Source organism: Xiphias gladius, chromosome 18 (assembly GCF_016859285.1).
Source record: "Xiphias gladius isolate SHS-SW01 ecotype Sanya breed wild chromosome 18, ASM1685928v1, whole genome shotgun sequence".
In the NCBI taxonomy this organism is placed as follows: Eukaryota; Metazoa; Chordata; class Actinopteri; order Istiophoriformes; family Xiphiidae; genus Xiphias; species Xiphias gladius.
The window spans coordinates 13,551,105-13,572,398 of record NC_053417.1 but is presented as its reverse complement, the minus strand read 5'-3'; the positions used below and the strand labels follow the sequence as shown (position 1 = coordinate 13,572,398).

The following is a 21,294-nucleotide window of genomic DNA, read 5'->3' as shown; positions in this document are numbered from 1 at the left end:
TACAAAGACCCAAAACTTCCTTTCTGGCTTTACAATATGTCCTGAGAAAAGCTGGGCAAATTAAGGGACGGAACCAAGTGTACCTAAATTTCCCTGCTTACCAAGTTAAAAAACGAACTTTTCCACTGAACCAAACTGAGGGAATTACATGGACGACCTGTGTGTGAATGAGTTCAGCCTATACTGATGAGAGTCATGAGAAAAACATGGCTTGCTTTGAATAAAGAGGTCAGTTAAATGATGCTCAAATATTCTCTGTGGAAATGGGGACCTCTAGTGAAAAGTAATTACCATTACTGCGCATTCTCTTTGTACTGCAGTTTTACACTCTGCATACTCTAATGCCTGTTGGATATTTTCATATTTAGAGATACAGTTTGTTACACAATGAAATATATCAATAAAGATACCCGCACCACAAACACACACATATATATATATATATATATATATATATATATATATATATATATATATATATATATAGAGAGAGAGAGAGAGAGAGAGAGAGAGAGAGAGAGAGAGAGAGAGAGATAGATAGATAGATAGATAGATAGATAGATAGATAGACAGATAGACAGATAGATAGACCCCCTGCTCACATCTCCTGCCTTCTGTGTATTGTGTGTGTATCCCATCACTCCAAGTGCTATTTAAGTACAGTTCACACAGGAAACAAGACCTGGTTTAATTATACATCCAGAGATCCGCCCGGAAATTATGTACAACTCATTCACAGGCAGTGACCCTGGGGCTTTTGGGGCCTTTGAGGTTCTGTGGGCCCTAGTGCAGTTATACGCACTAGGGCCAGATAATCAGAATCTGAAGCAAATCTCCATACAGGCAAGAGCTGAACGACAAACTCTCTTTATACAGGTCAGTGTATCACTACTCTATACGTGGTTGTGGTACAGGTAGTGGAAGAATGCTGGAATAAATATTGTGTGGATAATAAGTTACTCTATAGCCTATACAGAAGTATGTCAGCGTGTATATATCGACAGCATGTGGCCAACGTGAATTATAAAAGGCAAAATATGTGATAGTAAATGGCAAGTGGACAGAAGCATGATCAAAGTAGTTTTCAGTCGTTAAAAGGTATAAGTTATATGTGGTACAGTATGTGGGCTGTTTTAAACTAGCTCCCCTTTGACAAGCAAACATAGTATTGCCTTACTAAAATAATTCAATAATTATCCATATTTATTTCTTCATCCAATTGATCCAGTTTTTTCCTACTTACCACATTTTGTATGAAGTTAATTGAGAAATAAAAATTATTCAGGGCATTATTGTTTTAAGCCACCTCTCATTTTGTACATTTCATTTTGGTACACACAAGTTACACGTTTCTAAAAACCAACTGGGTTTTTTGGGGTTTTTTTTTTCGGTTTTATATTTAGGGCTGTATCATCCCAAAGACAGAATAGACGGTACTAAAACCTGAAAGCCTGAAATCAATACAGGAAATTGTGGCTGTCAGAAAAATTATTAAAATATTAAAATATTGCATGTTTTAACATATGCATATCCCAGTATTGAAAACAGTGTCCCTTATCTCAAATGCTACTACAGATGGCTACGCTTCGTGTGCCTAAAACGTATGCACAGTACTGCAACTATCCAACTAGTACATGTGATGAACAGTAAACAGAATAATTCATAAAAAGCAAGTTTAAAAACAAAACAAAACAAAAAAAAAACACCTAGTGTGTAAAACCCTTGCAAATAAATACGCCAGGGGAGATAATATGGTGAAAGAAAGGGAAGAAAAATCAGACTTTATATGTTTTCACAGCTTTCAGCGGTAGCTGAAATGTATTGATATAGACACTCAACTCTTTGGCTTCCTGCTTGTACGTTTATGAATAGACAACTCGGACAAAGCGGCAGACAAACTAATTAAATAAAACCGAGCGCAAGAAGTCCTGTCACCACAGGGCATGTGATCGCCAGTACATCGTGACAGTTTACTCCGCAGCTGTTTTGTACGTGGGCGAGAGCACAATTCATGCACCAGCGTTTCTCTCGTTGACTTTGTTAGTCAAGAAAGAATAAGAAAAAAAACCTGTGCGGTAATATCCAGACTCTGGATTAAACTGGGCAGCAGAAGGTGTACTTCTAACACCCTGCTGGGGGAAAAAGGAAAAAAAAAAGGGGGGGGTTTTCATCAGTCTGTCGCAGCAGCGCCCCTCTCGACGCCTTAACGGCAGAGGGATCACGTGGTTTTCCACTACGATTCGCCGAAGTTAAGAGAAAAGTTTGACAAGCCCGAGGAGCCTCGACGGAGCTGCAGGAGTTCCGGGACAAGGAGCCACTGACGGGATCCAAACGAACGCTCGTATTTTTCCCGAGAAACGATGGAATCTGTCGCCCAGGTAACGGCGCTGACAGGAAGCGTGGAAAGCGGTTAATGGCGCAGAATGATCGGACGCCTGGTAGCAAACACACCTATCTGTGTGCGAACCCTTCAGCAGAGTAACGGCTTCTCTCTCCCTTTGCGTCTTCATTTCTCACCAGAAAGTGCTGACTTCGGGATTCAGCCTTGACTTGGGACCCCTGAAAGAGCCCTTGGCGTTTATCCGTGTGCTAGAATGGGTAAGTTTAACCCGGTCTTCTTACCATATGGCCTGCGGCGGGGTGTGTTTAACACGAGCCGTGCATCATTGGTAGCGATAAATGCCTTACAAAATTGATTAGGTTGTTTGTCTCGTGACCCACTGCACGCCCGCAGCAGCTATGCAGATCATCCGCTGAGCTGTATCGAGTACGGCATGCAAACTGGCTCAGGGGGCGATGATTAATTTACAGCAGATCAGCGCGTCAACATGTCAGCCAGTAAACAGCAAATTAAAAAAAGACTATTTGGTCTCTAACTCTTGAGGGTCACGCTTTGCTTGACAAAACCTCTAGACAAACAACAAGGCAATACACTGGCTCTTATTTGCAGGCAGGTATTGTTACGTGTGCCTCCACTGTTGGACCAAAGGTTTTATTATCAGTGTATACTAGTCGTAGCTGCTTGTGTACGGTTTTGAATGTAAGGATGTGGTTCTGCTGTGAACTCTGCACACCCTCTGCAGGGATGACATCCTGCGATTAATGCAAGGGCTTCCTGTCAAAAGTGTGTTGCATTAAAATATACGGAAGTACGCGTATACATGTGTGACTAACAGCACTCCGTCCTAAACATCCACTTATGCCAACGTGTGTCCTCTTATCTTGTGTCCGTGGCCGAAGGTGTTCTCGATATTTGCCTTTGCTACCACTGGAGGTTACAGCGGCACAACCAGCATCAACGTCCTGTGCCAGGGGAAGGCCAATCATGAAATCCACGCGGACTTTGAATACCCATTCAGGTGTGTGTGTGTGAGAGTGAGAGTGAGAAAACACAAACTGTCTCATATCTCTCTACAGGGATGGAGTAGTTAACTGAAAAGTTTGTTTTTACTTTTAGGATTATCGTAATTCAAAATATTATGTGTGTTTACACAGGTTGATGCAACATCCCTATAGTGTTCCTGACTGTAAAATCAATCAGAGTACCACAGCTGAATACTACCTGACAGGAGACCACGCATCCTCAGCACAGTTTTTTGTCTGTATTGGAGTTTTGGCCTTTCTTTACAGCACTGCCACACTAGTCCTTTACTTGGGCTACCAGAACTTATATAAAGAATCTAGTCGTGGCCCCCTCATGGTATGTTTGTCTGAATTTTCCATATTTCTCAGTTGTTTTGGGTGAAATGCTTGTGCCTAGCCAGGTCCTCCTCTCCATCTATAAATAGCTTAGAAATGGAATGAGCTGAAATTACACAGTGTGCAATTTACAAGATTGTATTTCATGCAGGGAAGTGTTACTTAAGTGATTTTCTGAATGGATGGATCTAGTTTGATGCAAGCAGGCAATATGTATATTTTGTCCTTTGAGTGTAAAATTTTACATCTGAAATCAGCTGCTGGATTTCAGGGAGTCTACTTCATGCTGGAATCCAGCAGGAGGTCAGAGAAAGCGCATTTAACAGAGCTGTGTAAATGAAACAGTTGGAAGGGGGGGTTGTTTCGAAGCAACTAAGTAACAGGTTTCACTAGGTAGTCTCTAGCCAAGAAAGCTCGTAAGTAAAGTCTCAACTGTGGTCCGTTGAATACTGACATTTTTTTCTGTGCTACTCTATTAGGACTTGTTGGTGACTGCGGCCTTGGCCTTTCTGTGGTTGGCATCATCCTCTGCTTGGGCAAAAGGCTTGGCCGATGTGAAGTGGGCCACCAGTCCTTCAACCATTGTAGCTTTACTTAATGTTTGCAGTGATGCCAACAACAACTGCACCCCAGGTGCAACGCCTCACATGGGCCGGCTAAACGCCTCAGTGGTGAGTTTTATGCAACCTAGTCTTTTTCAAATGTGCTTAAAGTTGTGTGCACAAGCAACGCCTGGGATATTAAACTCATTTGATATTCTTTGGCAGATTTTTGGTTTTCTTAACCTCATCCTGTGGGGTGGCAACTGCTGGTTCATTTACAAGGAAACGCCTTTCCACAAATCAGCCAACCAGCCTGCAGATGTGGAGGGGGGTGTTAGGCCATCGTAACTGCACAGCTTCCTCCATCTCAAAATGGTCTAATGTGTCGTTTTATTGAGTTAGTCATTTTGGCACTAATTCTTAAAAGAAAAGAATGTAGAATGCAAAGTACACATTTCTAAAAACCAACTGCTTATTTTTTCTCAAAGTATTAATTTTATATTTAGGGCTGTATTATCTCAGATACATTTCAGAAGGTACTAAAACTGAGAGTTGTTCAGACTGAAATCAAAACAGGAAATTGTAGCAGTCAAAAATGTTATTCTCATAGATGCTCAGTTTGCATGTTTTAACATAATTATACCCAAGTATCCAAAACACTGGGTCAATATCTGAAATTGTACTGCAGATGTGGACTAAATACCTTTTTGGTGAAAAATCAAAATACAGCGTCACCTTTTCACCCTGTTAACTGCCAACACTATTTCTGTACCATATATTATTTTTGCAATCAGTAGTTTCTTCAAAAAACTCAGGGCTATTAAGTGTAGGAATTCCAAAACACCTAATGAATATAAAATACTTGAAGTGTATTTATTATTAACACAAAACAAGTCTAGTCTGGAGACAAAATTTCAGTCTAATCGTGAGACATACAGTAGGCATAAAAAAGTGTAGTTGCAATGAATTAATGTTAAGTAGTAGTTCATTTGGAAAAACAATTCAGTTGCCAATATGAGATTATTTATAAATTGTAAAAGTAATTTTATGAAATCATTTTTGTGTAATGTCACACCTTGTCATCTCACTTTGTTAGGCTAAAATAGTGAGAGTAGCCCAACAGCTGAATATTATGTTGAATGTGGTGCATATAACCATTTGGAGCATGCTGTCGCTATTTTTTTATGTAACATTTAAAACTGTTAGAAGAATTTAAGTTTTTTTCTTGAAAGAATATGTTTTTTCTCTTTGTCCTTCAAGTTTATAACATTTAAATTAAAGAAAATACCCTTAGGTACCCTAAAGTCCTACAGTATTTGAATACAACTGTACTATGAATTGTATACCCTTAGCTATTTGGATACATCAGTTTACTGATCTCTTAACATGTTACTAATTAACTGCATACGTTTTTAAATTACTTTTGCCTGGCTTCTACTCTACTTTGTTATAAGGGAAGGCAAGCTGTTTTTCTCTGCTACTGCCATCATTTTGATTTCCTTCTTTGATATAGCTGTAGTAGTAGTTTGATCCACTATTGTGTTGACAAAACTGTCACATAGATGAGACTGGAGTTCCTTTCACAATCCAGGAAGATACTACGGGGACATGAAATGCGGTGTATCATTAAAAGGAAGAACCCCTATTTGTTGTTATGTGTTTGATTTTACGCCTGATTCTTTCACTGGTAGCACACATACAGTACATAATGTGTTGATCAGACAGATGAACCAGAGCTGACACCTTGCACATAAACTGAGCTAAAGATTTACAAAGTGGACTGTAATCAGTCCTGCCCACACGTTCTGTTTATCACGCTCTGAAGAGCTGATGGGAGAGTTTAATTAATTTGTGCTGAGCAGGCATCCAGCTAGCAAGGCCAGGTAAGTTGCGATGCGGTGTCACACTCACTAGGTGGCAGAAACTCTGCCGTCGCCAGGCGTCATCAGGTTCCAATGAAAACATCCTCATACACGTACACACACAAGCCTCCAAAAAAAAAAAAAAAAAAAACACCTGACCCTCATCAGTCCAGTCCCATTTTAGGGTAAACTCACAATGCAGTGCTCTGTCAGTGAATCAGATATGAAATCACCACTGCCTGATCTATATTGCTCATACTAAACCTTCAGGCTTTTGACAGGCTGTAATTTAGAAATTATGCACAAGATGGTTCTTATTATCTAACCCCACATACTTAATCTAAATGTGTATATTTCTTCTTAATGTCATTGTTGCTCAGACAAGACAATCAACCTGATCAATTCACAGTGAGCTTTGTGAAACTTTAAAAAAAAAAATATTTGTCAGACTTAGTTGCAGCCCTACAGATTGTGTTGTGTCTCAAAAATAGATAAATATATTTAATGGGGGAACATGGGTACGAATGGCATGGGGGGCCTTTGTGTTATTTTTCCCATCATCCAGGACATACCCTGAACATCCTGCGTGGAAGCTAAAATTGAATTTCCAACTGCCACAGAAGAAGTAAAGGTGCAACGCCAATCAATAGCCCCTGACATCTCAAGAATTAGACTCAAAGTCTAAGTGTCTAGATTTATTCTACTACCTACAAAACAGCAAATCCAGTTGCATTTGACTTAGCACTTTCAGATATTATAGCTACTTCATAGATATTGTAACGTGCTTGTAACGTTTGCTGTGGATCATCGCTGTAAAATTTGTATAATGACTAAATACAATTTGGTACCACGTTTCGAGAAGGCACCATTTATTAAAGCTTTTTAGACTGGAATTTATTACAAGTTATATTACCATTTAATATATCATTTACTAATGCTTTATAGATCAGTTTTAACTTGTGTTATTAATAACAATAACTTCTGGGTTGCCAGGTTGTGCTGAATCTTTTAGGGAGACCACTCCAGTCCCTCAAGTGTGGAGTTATGGGAGATTATACGGACTTCCACTGACAATTGGTGACATTTTCACTTTACATCCTGGGGAACAGACGGGGTTGCATGCTGCGGACAGCTGTTCTAGTCCCCCGGCTTTTATTGTGGCGTTACCGGCACACGGTGTCTTCAGGCTGCTCGGTGTGCGGTACAGCGCCACGCCGCTTATCCCCTCGTGCTTCAGCGCGGCCCCGAGTTTCGTGACGCGGGTGTGATGCCCGTGAGCTGACGATGTCACCTCGTGAACGCGCAGGCGCAGCAATGGCCGCTCTATATCGGCGAAATCCTAATGTCGACGATTTTGTCGGATTAAACTGGAGTTGTTGGGTAGATAGGGTGAATATTTTACCATCTGACGGTGAGTCGTACTCCCTGCCCCAGGTGTGGTTTCCATCATGTCATAGTGTCAATGTCCTGTGATTTATTTGTTTTTACACACACACACACACACACACACACACACACACACACACACACACAGACAGAGCGGCATAAGGCGAAACCCAAACAAAAGACCCGCTGGGTCCTAGTGCAGGGTGGGTTTGCTAAACAGTCTTTACTGGCACTAAACTAAACACAGATTTAAGTTATTGTTTCTTACATATGTAGTACGGTAGTGATGAAACGGTAGCTAGTAAACAAAACGCGAACGGCTCACCTGTGGTCAGGTAAATTCACCGTTAGCGTTAGCCTGTCAGCTACTGTCACACTAAAAACAACAGCACTACTTAAGAAGGATTTGTGCAGCTCGCCAACAGCAAAAATTGACCGGCAAGCATTAGCCACGGCCCGACCAGACATCAAGGGAGCTACAGGGAGAGGCTGTATTATAGCAGGAGTCTCCAAGAAGCGCTGGCTTTTAAATTCACGTTTAAAACCCGTCGAAACACTCGAGAGCTGGAACACGCACTGACGTGAAAGACGTGTTTAGGTCTTAACTCCGCAAAGATGTCCAGATATCTCAGTAAACCTGCTAATGGGTAGAGGCTACAGGAGTGCCCCATTTCAACATTTCATGCGGACTGTTTTTGCGTTGCATGCAGCTGGGTCTAATGTTGAAGACGGCAGCAAGTGGGGGAGGAACCGATCTGAGACCATGACCCTCAGGAAAGAAGGTGAAGACCAAGTAAAACTGACAGTATTCAGCACCACCTCGGACAGTTGAATCATAACATTGATTTCACTTGAACTCTAATTTGCATTTTCCTCTACAGATATGCACATATATGGCCACTGCCCTGCACACGATGATTTTTATTTGGTGGTGTGCAGCCACTGTGGCCAGGTGGTGAAGCCTGAGGCCTTCGAGAAACACTGTGAGAGGCGTCATGGACCGCTCACAAAGACGTGCGGCCAGTCATCTACTGTGGCTCCAGTGCAGCGACCTGTCCCGGGCCGGCCTCCTTCAAACATTTCCTTCTCTAGAGAGGGGCAGAAGGGTGGCAGACATCATGAGGGTGGTGCCCCATCCTCAGACGCGTTACCTGTCCACCAGCTCTGGCCTAGCAAGGCCCGGAGGGAGGCAGTGAGGTACTGTTTGAGATTGTTGACTTCACAACAACACAGTAAAAGTGAATTATACTGATTTAGGAGATGCTCAGCTTGAGGGTTGGTTCTCTTTGCATCCTTTTTATTTGTTGCTTTGTTGAAAGATCGCAGATGTGGGTGAGGCAGTGTAATGCTTGTAAGTATAATGGAAGAAAAAAAAAAACAAATGTACTTAGTTTTAGAATATGTACCGAGCACAGTGATACTTTTGCAATGTGGCCTTATTTATTAACAAGTTCAATATTCCATTGACCCAGATGGCAAAGCATCAACAGACCCATGTACTAAAAGAAAAGGAACGTCTAATATACAGAATGCTGCGCATCTGATCCAAGTTAGAAACTGTGTTAGTTTTTATGCCATTTGGGTGAGGCACAGACCTGACTTTTGTCACTTACTGTATATAAATTGCAAATCTGAATTGCATGAATCTTATAAGTGAGTTCTGAAGTGTACTTCTACAACCGCCTCTTAAGTTTGCCTTTAGTGGAGAAGTTCCCTCAGGAGAACCCGCACCGCTCTTCGTCCACACCTTGCGTCCCGCACTTGGGACCCCTGCCCTCTGGCCTCTGTTCCTCCTCCACTCTGCCGTCAGAGAGACCCTCTGTGCAGACGTCCACAGCTGGACAGTCTGTCAGTCCCTTGCGGGGAAAGAGAACCTACAGTCGGATTTATAAAAACATAGACAGTAAGTTTGCTGTTCTTACAAACTTCTGTTGTTTCTTCCCCTGCTGCTTTTCTGTCATGTTTTTTAAATATCAGTGGTTCTTGAACATTTTTTAAAAGTATATTAGTGCATTAGCCTGGATATAGTATGTCCTGTACAGCAGTATTTGCATCATAGTGTAACTAGAACGTATGCAGAATCGTTGCCTATTATTTTGTCGTAGAAAAATGACCATATGGTGGTCTGTAATCTCTCCATCAGCATGGATCACTATTGACTGTGTCCTGCTGTTATTCACTGACCACTGTGTTTGCTCTTTTCCCCCATAGAGAAAGAATGTGACCTGAACAAACACTGCAGAGTTCTGGATCCAGAAAGGAAGAAGCTGGGGAGCTGGGAGTTTATATGCAATGTAAACTCTCAGTGCCTTTTCCTTTCACCCAATACTGTCACCAGTATCTTTAGTGTTGTTCATTATTAACAGAGATATGAGTGTTTTGTTTGCATTTTGTAATTTGATGCGGAAACATGGAAGACTCTATCATTTGTTTGAGATGGGATGTTGCTGTTCTTTCCACACAGACTGATTCCATCCACCAGCAGCAGAAAGCACTGGGAAGTGCCAAGACTTTTGATCAGTTGGCAGGGGAGCAGAGAACCGCCCCAGCAGGACGAGATATGGAGCAGCTTCTTGTCAAATTAAAAGACAAAGAGCAACATTTGGAAACTTTTGAAGAGAAAATAACAACTCAGGGCAGTAGATACAACTTCAACAGCAACTGCCACATCCTCAGGTATGGTATACCATTTATTTCATATCCACAAAGTTAATTTTATTCACTCAAATACCTCATGAGTAGCCATTGCAAACTGTTGTTGGAGATGAAGTTCATCATTTTCATTTTCGCATTATTTTGCTTCAAGGAAGGCCAGGGCTCCACAAGAAAGCTTTCCAGAAGAGGAAGGTGACAGCACTGTAGCAGTGCAGGTACAGCCTCCCTATCCTTTCAACCAGAGCCTGCTCTCAAGTGAGGAAAGTGAAGACGACGAGCAGGAGGAAGCCCCAGACCTGCCTGCCTCACCCTGGCACCCCAAACCTCTCCGGGTGAGTGGAGAAACATACAGAACCACAGCAGCAGCCAGTAGTTGGGATTTGTACCATAAGCCCACTTCAGAAATATTTTTAAATTATTTAGTATGATTGTTTTAAGAGGAAAAATGAACTTTTAGGCTAAGCAGTTATGATGTATGATTCTGAAAAAACATTTGCAGATTTTGTCATTGTCTGAGAGGAAATTTAGTCTTCTTCAAAGGACACTGGAGTGTGTGTGTCTTTGAAAAATTTTCTCTGTTCTGTAGCTATGCACTTTTGGATGCCATACTTTGGGTTGCAGCATCTTCACCTTTGACCGCCGTTTGCATCACCTGCGGTTTGCCCTCAGTGCCATGTTGGAGCACCATGTCAGCACGCACTTGTGGAAGTGAGTATCATCGCACCGTACTTAGCAGTAATGGCACCTATTTGGATTCGGCAAGGTGAAGACATCCAGCCTGGAGACATCCAGCCGGGATACAGTGCGTGCTAGTGTCTGTCCCTGAACAAGACATTGATTCCAATCCAGGGCACTGTTTTGCAGCTGAATCTGGTTTCCTCCTTGCAGGGACTAATGCGTTATGAATTTTACATGAAATACAGGAATTTAATCAGCCTCATGTTTTTCCTTTAACTTACAGGAAAATGCCTCAAGTATCATCAGGTCTCAGGTCTTGTCATGTCACACCACCAACTGTGAGGACTGCAGCTAGACCCTCTCAGTTTACTGGCTCCATTAGCCTTGAGTCGACCTCACTGGGGCAACTGGAAACCAAAAGCAGTCAGCAAAACTCTCAAAGTACCAAACCGCCTTCTACCACCTCCTCTGCGAGCCTTGGGTGTGGCCAATGGCGCAACCCCGTTGGACGACCCAGCAAGGCTCAGCCGAAGGAGGTGGCGCTTATGCAAGATGCAAGCGCAGCACAGAGAGCTACCAGGCTGCAACACAGCCGTGAGGACAAATCCTCCAGATACATCCGGGATCCCCCCCTCCATGAGAAGGGCCAGCCACACATCCCGTCCTCTCAAGGACCAGCCAGTGGTACCTTCTTACACGGAAAGAAGCCATGTCCTGCTCCGCCACTAAAGCCCTCAGAGGGACACTTGTCAAGTTTGGAGAAGCGTTCCCCTTTACCTGCAGCAATAAGCAATCGCTCCCCCCGCAGCAGTGGGGCGCCCCCGGGAATTCAGCAGAAGGTGGTGGGTTACGATCACAAGGGTCGTGGCCAAAAGCGTAAAGACAGCAATGAGTCACCGCCCCTCAGCTCCTCACTATCCAGAACTTCCAAGTGTAAGCGGTTGTCCTCTCCTTCCCACTCCAGCCTCCTCACCTGGAAAGGAAAGAACATTGGGGATGTGTTTCCCTGGGGCCTGGAGAAAAAATCCAACTCTTAAAGAGCGGGAAGCCTCTCTTGCTCTACATGCAATAGGCTACAGATCATCAGGGTTTTTTTGATGATGCAGATCTAGCCCCGTAAGCCTGAAAAGACGTGTGTCGTACGAGTGTCTGAATGTGCTTCGAGGTATTTATGTGTGTTTGTCCACATTTATTTATGTCTTCACATTTTTATGCACAGAAATCAGGAATAATTGTTTGTTTGCATATTACTGTATGTATTTATTTTTGCAAAATGTCTACTTTTCTATATAACTAAATGTCTCAGTTAATTACCTGTGTAAGAGCATAAACATACCTCAAAATACTCACTATGCTGCTAAAATGAAAAGTCACTTCATGGCAAAACAAATAAAATACCTTGAATCCTTATAGCCCTTTGTCATCTTTTGATGGAGCATTAAAGATAGTACAACTGCAGTTTGGGTCAGATTAGTTTACTCATTACTCATTTAGTCAAATTATGAAACTCTGATCATTTTTGGTTTTCCAACAGCGAGTGGCATTATAAACATGACATTTTAAATCATTGTACCAGAAGTCAGTACAATGATTTAAAATACCAGGAGTCAGTGAGCCGGTGTGCGGCTTTGTTTTTTTTAAACACCTTTTGCTGCCCTCTGATGCACCTGTCGTACGTTCAGGTGTGCAAAGTTATTTTCAGTTATTTGAAAACATGTTTTATCAAAATCTTTTTCTGCTCTTGCTTCTATCTTAGATTCTGAAACCCAAATTGGAAATTTTAACAGACATGAACTTTACCCTCAAAATTATTTTTTAAAAAATTCTAAACCCCTATATTATTTCTCAAAGCAATAACAGTTTACAGTGGAAGTGGCCGTTAAATGTCAGCGGGTACATCGAACAGTAAACTACATCGTTTTACCACTAGATGGTGTTAAGTCATTAATGTGCCCCTTCAGAAAGATTAGCATTCTGAACCTTTAGCCATTTCCACCAAGTTGCATAAGCACACATTGTGTATATATACCTACACAGACTGTTCTATTCTGGTCATGTGACAGGTAGTAAAAATGAAGTGAGGTATCTTTCATCCGTTCAACATTATTAACAGTTATATCTTGTGGGCCGCTTATATATGACTCCCTCACTGTCTGTAGATAAGGTTTGCCATAAGGGGCTTTTTTTTTTTGCTAAAATTGAGTCCATTACTAGTAGAGGAAATATATGGTGGTCTGTCTACGGCATCCCAAAACGGTAACTCTATATTTACTGTGTTAAAAGTTCTTAACATTAGTCATAGTAATTTTGACAAATTGTCACAGCTTTGTCCTTAATATAATCATTCCGATACACAGCCATAAAAATTTAAAGGCGAATAACTACAGGAACATTTTTCAGTAAAAGTTAGAGACCAGTAAAAATGGAGACAGCACAAAGTGTAAACCTTGATGTTTTATTAAGTCAAATGATATATCAGTATTCTTTATCTGTAATGCCTACTAGGTTGTACCTATCCTGCAATCAGAAAAGCTCTTAAGTGTACCATGCAAAGCCATTCCATTAGCTGCAAGACCAAGATTTTATGTCAGTGACCAACCAGCTCATCTCTGAAGCAGTGGTCAATAAACTCGGTGCTTTTAATGCTGTTAAAAGCTCCCATCTTGTCCTATGGACACTTTTAGTAGGACACTGTAGAAGCAGTGAGCTTAGCTCCACCATCTCAAGGATGTTCCTCTAATTGCTACTACATAGTTAATCTGTGGAGAGAGACGTGTGTTGGGCAGTTAGAGACCATTCCCTTTTTAATCTGTGATAACTGATCATTAAGGGAACAGTTATAGTACCGTTATTGCAAATAGCAAAGGGCCTGTGAACTGCACAGATCTCTAAAACCAAAAATTTTGTCTTATTGTTGTTGCAAATGTGAAAACCTTTAAAATTATTATATTCATTAAATTTTTCACATCATATTACATTAGAACTTAAAACTGAGATAGTCCTGAGAAAATTCATTTACCATCTGTCTTCAAATCCATTCAAAACCCACTGTGTTTCAGGAATTCATTGTTGTGGGTGGACACATCTCTCAGTTTTCATTATTCATTACATCCCTGGCTTTTTATTTATTTATATTAATTCTTTAACTTTTCTGACAGATAGAAAGTCATTGCTTTAATTGTCATAAAGTGTCTGTTGGAGAACTAATCTCTCCACCTACCACTCCCTACATCACCATTCTCATTAAGCACTTTCTCCTGAATTCCTAATGGCTTTACGAGCAAAAAATAATATTATTGGCGGCTACATACTCACTGCCCATTACGATGTATCATGTCCAATGACTTCAAAATTGGCATCCTTCCTATGCAGTTTTCGATACATGTTCAAATATATTTTCAGTTTAACCGTATTCCTCAGCAGAGTCAAATGTAAAATAATCCTCTTTCAATAAAAAACTAAACCCCACCCCACTTAAAAAATAAACATTTATGTCAAGACTTGAATGTTGAAACAACTAACAGTAGCACAGTGGCAGACGAAATGCAAAATGATCAACATCATATCATACAAGAATACAGTCAGTACACTGGTAGAACATAGCAGAACACAGCTAATCAATACTGAACACAGAAAAGTGAGTCTTAATACATATATGTACTGTATATATAGATATATATAGGAAGGCAGATTTGCTTTGAAAGGGAACAAAGCCATCGACTCCTCTATGTCAGGACCTTCAATAGCAATAGCACTTAGTATTTCTCTGTACATAAGTTAAACCTGTATTTTGAGTGACAACCCACAGAAGAAAGAGACCACCTTAACCACGGCAGATTTCACTAGGTTGACACTGGGATACTGCAGGGCAAACACAAGCTATTCCTTGATGATTTAACAGCCGTAATATGTGAGTATGGTTTTAGTCCAAGGGGTTTTAGATTGATCCCACTATACACAAGCAGGGAACAACACACATATTTCAATTCTAGAGGGCAAAATATGGAGCATGGATCCCTTAAAAGGGGGCAGTTTCTTCAGCAACTGCAGCCAGTCTGCAGTAGTTCCAAATGTGGCTTCTTTTTTTTTTTTAAGTGCATCTTGTGGTATTTTTGCTGCTCTATATTTCTCCACCTGGTATTCCTATTTGTGAGAGAGTGGAGTGATTCACACACCACCTCTCTGATAAGTGTGACTTCCTTTTCTCACCCACATAGGAGATGTTGCAGTGCACACAGCCACTGTGAATATTACACCAATTTTTGTGTTAGAACTTACTGCTCCCAGACATGTGTACATCTCAACATTTGAGAGCTAAAGTGATATTTCTACCCAAGATATATGTGATTTACAGAACTATCAGTTCTTCATATATATACAGTATACTGTGGTACTTTTTGAGGTGAAAAACTCAAATTCTTATATTATACTGTACTTTCCAACCATATGACTGAGTGGGAAAGCAGATGTTCAAGGACAGCTCCAGGCGTTTCCGTCATAAACAAATTACAGACTACTTAAAGGGCATAACATTCAATGCCTGGTTGAATGATTGCTTTTGAACTTAAGTAAGGGCAGCCTCGTAATGACAGAGGTACACAAACAAAGCAAACACATCTGGGCTGAATTGAGGCGGACGGTGTAGAGGGAGCCAGAGAGAATGGCTTTGTGTTGCTGTGACTCATGATAACACACCTATCCTCTCATGCTCAGAGAGACAAAGACGTGGAACGCAGAGGGAAGCTGCATCCCATCAAAAGACGCAATTAGCCTTTACGCGGGTCTGGCCTTGTTGTACTATGACAGGATAGCCGCACAATTTAATGAAATCACTCCTTCTTGTTTATGCCAAGACACAGTCTCCTGTTTTAAACCTTGTCAATGAAATATGCACAGCATAGAATGTGTCTAGTAAGTTCAATTCACAAAAGATTCAATAGTAATTGTTGAGACAAAGGGATCCTCTGCGGGATAAAATCACAGAGTCCCCTGCGTTACAAGAGGTTTCCTGTCAGCAGCTACAAACAGTAAAATCAGCTCGTCAATATTATTCATAAGCTTCCTCTTCAGAAGGAAGCTTGTTGGTTTTGTTATGTGGCAGGCTCTAGTGTTTACCTCCGATTACAACGTACATCATTTTCTTCCAACCACAGGCTACATTTTTAATCAGTGTGACACTGGGAGTTGTCCGTCTCAGCAAAATGTAAGATCAAACACTAATCTATGACATAAATCACGATGTAATGAATTGGATACACCAATGTTCAGGTTTTTGGGTTTTTTTTTTTAGCAATTTACATTAAAATATATCATGATTTTGTGTAAGGTGCACATTTCACACACAGGAAAGAATAAAATTAACTAAAGCTGGTATCTTTTAGCATGGGTTTGGTATTTAAGTTTTTGCTAGTGTGGCGGAGAGAAACAAATGCTATCACTTGGCCAAGAAGAGGAATTACAGTCTGCAGTACAGTAAGTGGCCCCTCAGTGGAAAACAAACAGAAGCCTATTTGCCCTTGTAAGGACCATGGCACCTGTCTGTATACAGAATTGAGACGATCTGTTGATAATCACTCAAGAGAAAATACTTCCCTGTAGCTAATTTATAACTGCCGGAGGCGTTCCATGTTTTTTATTGTGTAAGGCTTCAAGTTTATTTCAGGTTTTAATGTAGATAGTAGTAACCAATTATTTTGATACACAATTCATTTATAAACAATGACCGGCCTCGAGCTGGTTAACAATTTTATACCATATATCTATATAAAATGATCCCTTAACATAGCAAAGGAAAAAAAGAGCTCTCTCTTACATCGCTACAGATATGACTATGAATATAAATAAGGATCATTGTGATGAATTATATCTGAGTGCAACTAAGTATCAGCTATGAATGTGGATGAAAATGACCTGACGGCCTCTTAATATTATGTTTGCACCATCAATTTCTCAATATAGATGATTAAACATTTGATGATTCCACATTTCCTTTATTCCCCTCATACTGATCAGTCTCATATAATGTGGGTTTATGGCATGATGTTTCTCTATAGATTTCTCAAGGTTAATGACACATGTATTCATAGATTGGTGACAGTGGTTTGTCTATCTAAGAATCTGTCCCTGTGTTGATAGAGAAGGGGTAAATGTATCTATGGTCTAATGTTTACGTAAGATGCAATCTATTCTAGTCCTCGTAATAAATATAATTATGAGCCAGCCGTGGTTTCAATATATACTATAAGTGAACTCCTTTTTTTTTCAAATCTAATTTCAATCTGTGCATTATATCATATGTTTTTCCCACACGTTAGCAATTTTAATTGATCACTTCCTGAGTGCTGATATTCACAATTTATCTACCTTTTATTCTCTTAAGACGTCAGTAGTTTCCATTGTCAACTGCCATGCATGCTGCCATTCCTTCACAGTATGAATATTAAGTGCTACAGATTAAAATGCTGGAAAAGTCCTGCTTATTGTCCTTGTCGACAACAAGACAGTTTGTTTTTTACTCCCTTTGAGATCCTCATTTCCACTTGCCAGCAACTACAGATGAACATCCTTTCTCTGTTTTCTCCCACAAGCTCACAGTCACAGTTTACGTTAACTAAAACATGGCTCACGTTGTACCATATACATCTAGTCATGTGGCATCCATTGTCTCATCTCAGACCACCATGGGAGTGTCTGAAAAGACGGAGCTAATGGACTCTGCTACTGACTTCTTCCTCTTCCCCTTCATAAGAGAACCAGCCTCTGCATCCAGATCATCATCATCCTCATCCCCATTGGGGTTCAGCTTGCCGTTCTGGCCCTGCAAGTCCTTTGAGTCTATGAATGCAACGTGCCTGTTCAGCTCAGCCTTGAGCACTGGGTCCTCGTGGGTCGGTGTCACACTGAGCATGGAGGAGTGGATGCTGTCCTCACCCCGAGTCTTACCCTTGTTGGGGCAGCAGAAACAGCGACACGGCGTCAGGTAAAGGTACATGAGCACCAGCACCACGCTGGCCAGGCAGCCAACCAAGGTGGTGTATGCTGTGTTCAGGGTCTCTCCGCCCCCGTGCATCGTGAAGTTGTGAACCTTCAGCACCACATAGATCGTCTCATTAAATGCCTCGCTCATCGCAAAGCAAGTGTAGGTCCCAGAGTCCTCAGACCTCACCGGACTAATCTGCAGACTTCCATCTGGCAAGACTTTGGCTGTCTGGTTGGTTCCAGGTGTCACCTGCACGTTGCCAGGCATCGTCCAGGTCTTTAACATGTCTCTGTGTTTGGTGTCACAGCCCAGGGTGAGTGTTTGCTCCAGAAAAGCCTCTTCATCTGCCTCCTTGAATGTGCTGCAGTTCATACTGTCACCACTGAGATCAAAAACACCCACTTGTGTCTTTTGCGGGCCAGGCAGAATACACATGTAGTCATCTTTGAAGTCCAAAGCAGAGTTGAGTTTTCGAATATACCAATGGGCTAGGAGTGTGTAGAGATCACAGTGACACAGCAGAGGGTTATTGTGGAAGTAGAGGCCATTTTTAAGCCAAGCAGGCAGCACCTGGAGCTCATCAATGGGCAACATCTTAATCTTGTTGGAGGAAACATCCAGGAGGCTAAGTTTCTCCAGGCGGGACTTTTCCTTGACCAGCTCCACGGGTAAGCGGGAGATTTGGTTCTGGCTAAGGTAGAGCTTCTGAAGGTTGATCATGCCAACAAAGGCTGAGCGGTCAATCTGTGAAATTTGGTTATGGTACAGCAGGAGGACCTCCAGGTTGACCAAAGGCTCAAAGATGAACTCATCCAGCTGCCGCAAGTTGTTGGAGGACAGGTCCAAGTAGCGCAGGTGCTTCACATATACGAACGCCTCTGAGGACAGGAAGTGGAGACCATTGTGGCTGAGGAGCAGGTTATGGAGCTTCGGGAGCTTGACCGGGGTCCACTCGGATCGCAGCCGCGTTATATCATTATAGCTGAGATCCAGCACAGCAGTGTAGTGTGGTATCCCAGTCGGGACGGTGGAAAGATTCACCTTTGAGCAGCTCACTATGTTTGAGGCGCAGATGCACGTGTTATGGCAGTTTAGGGTAGATCCCATTGCCCCTGGAAGCCAGAGTAGAGCCATGGAGAGGGCGAGGAAGAGGGCCCATCTCGGACGCTTACTCCAGTGAGGTAATATTTCCAACAGGCTGTCACCTGTTCTGGTGGCAGGCTGCAACATGCTAGCAGTTGATCTAAATCCCAGAGAGGTTTACTATGATCCCATTCTCAGAATACGGCATGGAAGAGCAGCTGGAGTATTCCCAGACATTGCTGATCGAAGGCTGGAAAAAAGCAGAAACAAGGGCGATAAAAAGACATTATTATTACACTGATAGACAGATAGATCATCATGTTTTGTAAACACAAACATTCACATACACATTCATGTCATGCAGGGTATTCAAATCCCAATTTATGCACATACCACAAAGCAGGAAAAACCTGCTTTTACAAATTTTCTTAAAGACACAATCTGTGATAGAAGTTTAAACAAAAGAGCTGCCCCACCAGCACAACTCCAAACACCTGAACTCGCTTTCACTCCCACCTAGATCAAATCTCTTATAATACAGGGTCCAACATCAGACAACTGATGCTGCTGTCTCCCATGCTGGTAAATATTTACTTACATCAGGATTGTTTAGAAACAGCCGTACAAATGCCCGCGTTCAATTATATTTTCTTGACACAAACATAAATAATAACTTTTATCTATAAGTTATCTATAAGTAACATTCTTCTAAATATACCTGCATGTCCATGAATAAACACAAAGTAGCAACGATTAGCTGTTATTATTTAAGTATTAAAAGTAATTGTAGTCATTGTGAAGAATGGTCCCTTTCATGGATTGTGCGATAGCTTCATCTGAAATTCCCCCAAAATAAAAATATTTAAGTACCTGTACTGTGCATACTGCACAGTACTTGAGTAGATCCTTAGTCACGTCCCACCTCTGCACCCATGTGAACTTGCAGTATCACATGTACAGTACAGCCACTGTCTCTCCGTCTTGCTCATCGCTTCCTCACGCATATAGTGAATACAGCACAAACTTTCCCCTGCCCCTTTGCACAGTGCGCGTCTTCCTTTAAAACAAATACACACGCACACACAAGGCACTCACGCTAACCCATGTGCATTCACACTCCTAGAAGACATGCATTGATTTTCTTCTGCTTCCCATTTTCCCTCCTCTCTCCTTCACTCTCTTTATCTCTAACACACGCACACACACATAAGAAAAATACTGTTGTACACAACAACATAAAGAAGGACAAAGGTAAAAATAAAAACATAAAAGATATGTGAAATCATGCAAATATTTACGTTATGCCATATTCTGAAATGCCCCTTGTCCATTTGATGAACAGCTGTGCAGAACGTTGCACTGCACCATTCTCGTTGGAAAACAAACGAGCACAACATGGAAACGTGAGCCCAGTGATGGGGACGGAAACCGGGAGAGAGCCACCTACCTTCAACCGCGACGCAGCGATGCTGGCTTTCATGAAAACGGCCCCTCGTCTGTTTACAGCGTAGCTGCATACAGATAGTCGCCGTCTGGCTGAGTCTGTGTCTGCTGCTGAGGACAACAAGGAGGATGCAGGGAGGAGGGAGGGCACTAGAGATGTCCTCGCCAAAATAATCCCGGTCCACGCGGCATCCAGTACCCGGTGCAAAATTACGCAAAAAAAAAACAGATTACGTAAAGAGCAGAGAACACACGCACTTTTAACTAATGTCAGGCACCGACAGGCGACTGTTTTAATCAGCGCCCTCTGATTTCAGCGGAACATATCGCTCTGCATGCACGCGGCCGCACGTCGATCTCTGGCAGATAATTGGCGCATTTCGAGCAGGTCCGGCTCGTGTCGGGTCTCATCAGCAGCCATGGAGACCATTAAGAATGAGCAGTCTGCGGCTGACAAGCCTCCCCGCGGCTCCTCGTAGGGCCGCTGCTGTCTCCGCGATGTGCTGCTGCTGCTGCTGCTGCTGCTGCAGCTGCTGCAGTAGTGGTTGACGTGTTTTTCCGCAGACGTAGTGCGTTCAAATCCCGAAGGCGCTGTTTTTACCGAAAGTGGCCCCACCAAAGATTGCGAAGATGGGGAGACGCACTACTGAAAAGCCACCAGAGAGCTGAAATGTGGGGAAATGAAAAGTGATGGTACCATTTTAAGTGCTTTAAAGGTTTATAATAGCTGTATGGCTGTAGGGTAAGAAGTGGCCTATATGGTAGCGGTACACCGTCATCATCATTATTAGTCTGTTATCATAAACTCTGCTCAGGAGCAGTGGTTATATCATTAACATTGTCAAACAACCTCATGGTCAGATTGACATGAGTTTTGCTTTGCACATTTATGCTCCCAGGAGGAAAAAAATGACCCTTTGACCTTTCCCCTGGCCCTGTCATTACTATAGGTCAAACTATAAATCCT

At 41.9% G+C, this 21,294-nt stretch overlaps 3 protein-coding genes across 3 annotated transcripts; 2 read left to right on the top strand and 1 right to left on the bottom strand.

The window, feature by feature from the left end:
* The first annotated feature begins 2,021 nt into the window (after positions 1 to 2,021).
* Positions 2,022 to 5,886, top strand: sypl2b (synaptophysin-like 2b). Its single transcript, XM_040153846.1, has 6 exons — positions 2,022 to 2,378; positions 2,521 to 2,598; positions 3,241 to 3,359; positions 3,496 to 3,700; positions 4,179 to 4,370; positions 4,467 to 5,886. Exons 1-6 carry the CDS (start codon positions 2,361 to 2,363, stop codon positions 4,587 to 4,589), a joined length of 735 nt encoding a protein of 244 aa, XP_040009780.1. The 5' UTR covers positions 2,022 to 2,360; the 3' UTR covers positions 4,590 to 5,886.
* A 1,416-nt stretch (positions 5,887 to 7,302) lies between these two features.
* Positions 7,303 to 12,232, top strand: atxn7l2b (ataxin 7-like 2b). Its single transcript, XM_040154058.1, has 9 exons — positions 7,303 to 7,514; positions 8,200 to 8,271; positions 8,371 to 8,686; positions 9,181 to 9,392; positions 9,701 to 9,783; positions 9,954 to 10,165; positions 10,296 to 10,476; positions 10,731 to 10,852; positions 11,106 to 12,232. The coding sequence occupies exons 1-9, from the start codon at positions 7,388 to 7,390 to the stop codon at positions 11,857 to 11,859; spliced, it is 2,079 nt and encodes a 692-aa protein (XP_040009992.1). The 5' UTR covers positions 7,303 to 7,387; the 3' UTR covers positions 11,860 to 12,232.
* A 4,602-nt stretch (positions 12,233 to 16,834) lies between these two features.
* amigo1 (adhesion molecule with Ig-like domain 1) lies at positions 16,835 to 19,031 on the bottom strand. Its single transcript, XM_040153464.1, has one exon. The coding sequence runs from the start codon at positions 19,029 to 19,031 to the stop codon at positions 17,493 to 17,495; it is 1,539 nt and encodes a 512-aa protein (XP_040009398.1). The 3' UTR covers positions 16,835 to 17,492.
* Between the last annotated feature and the right edge of the window lie 2,263 nt (positions 19,032 to 21,294).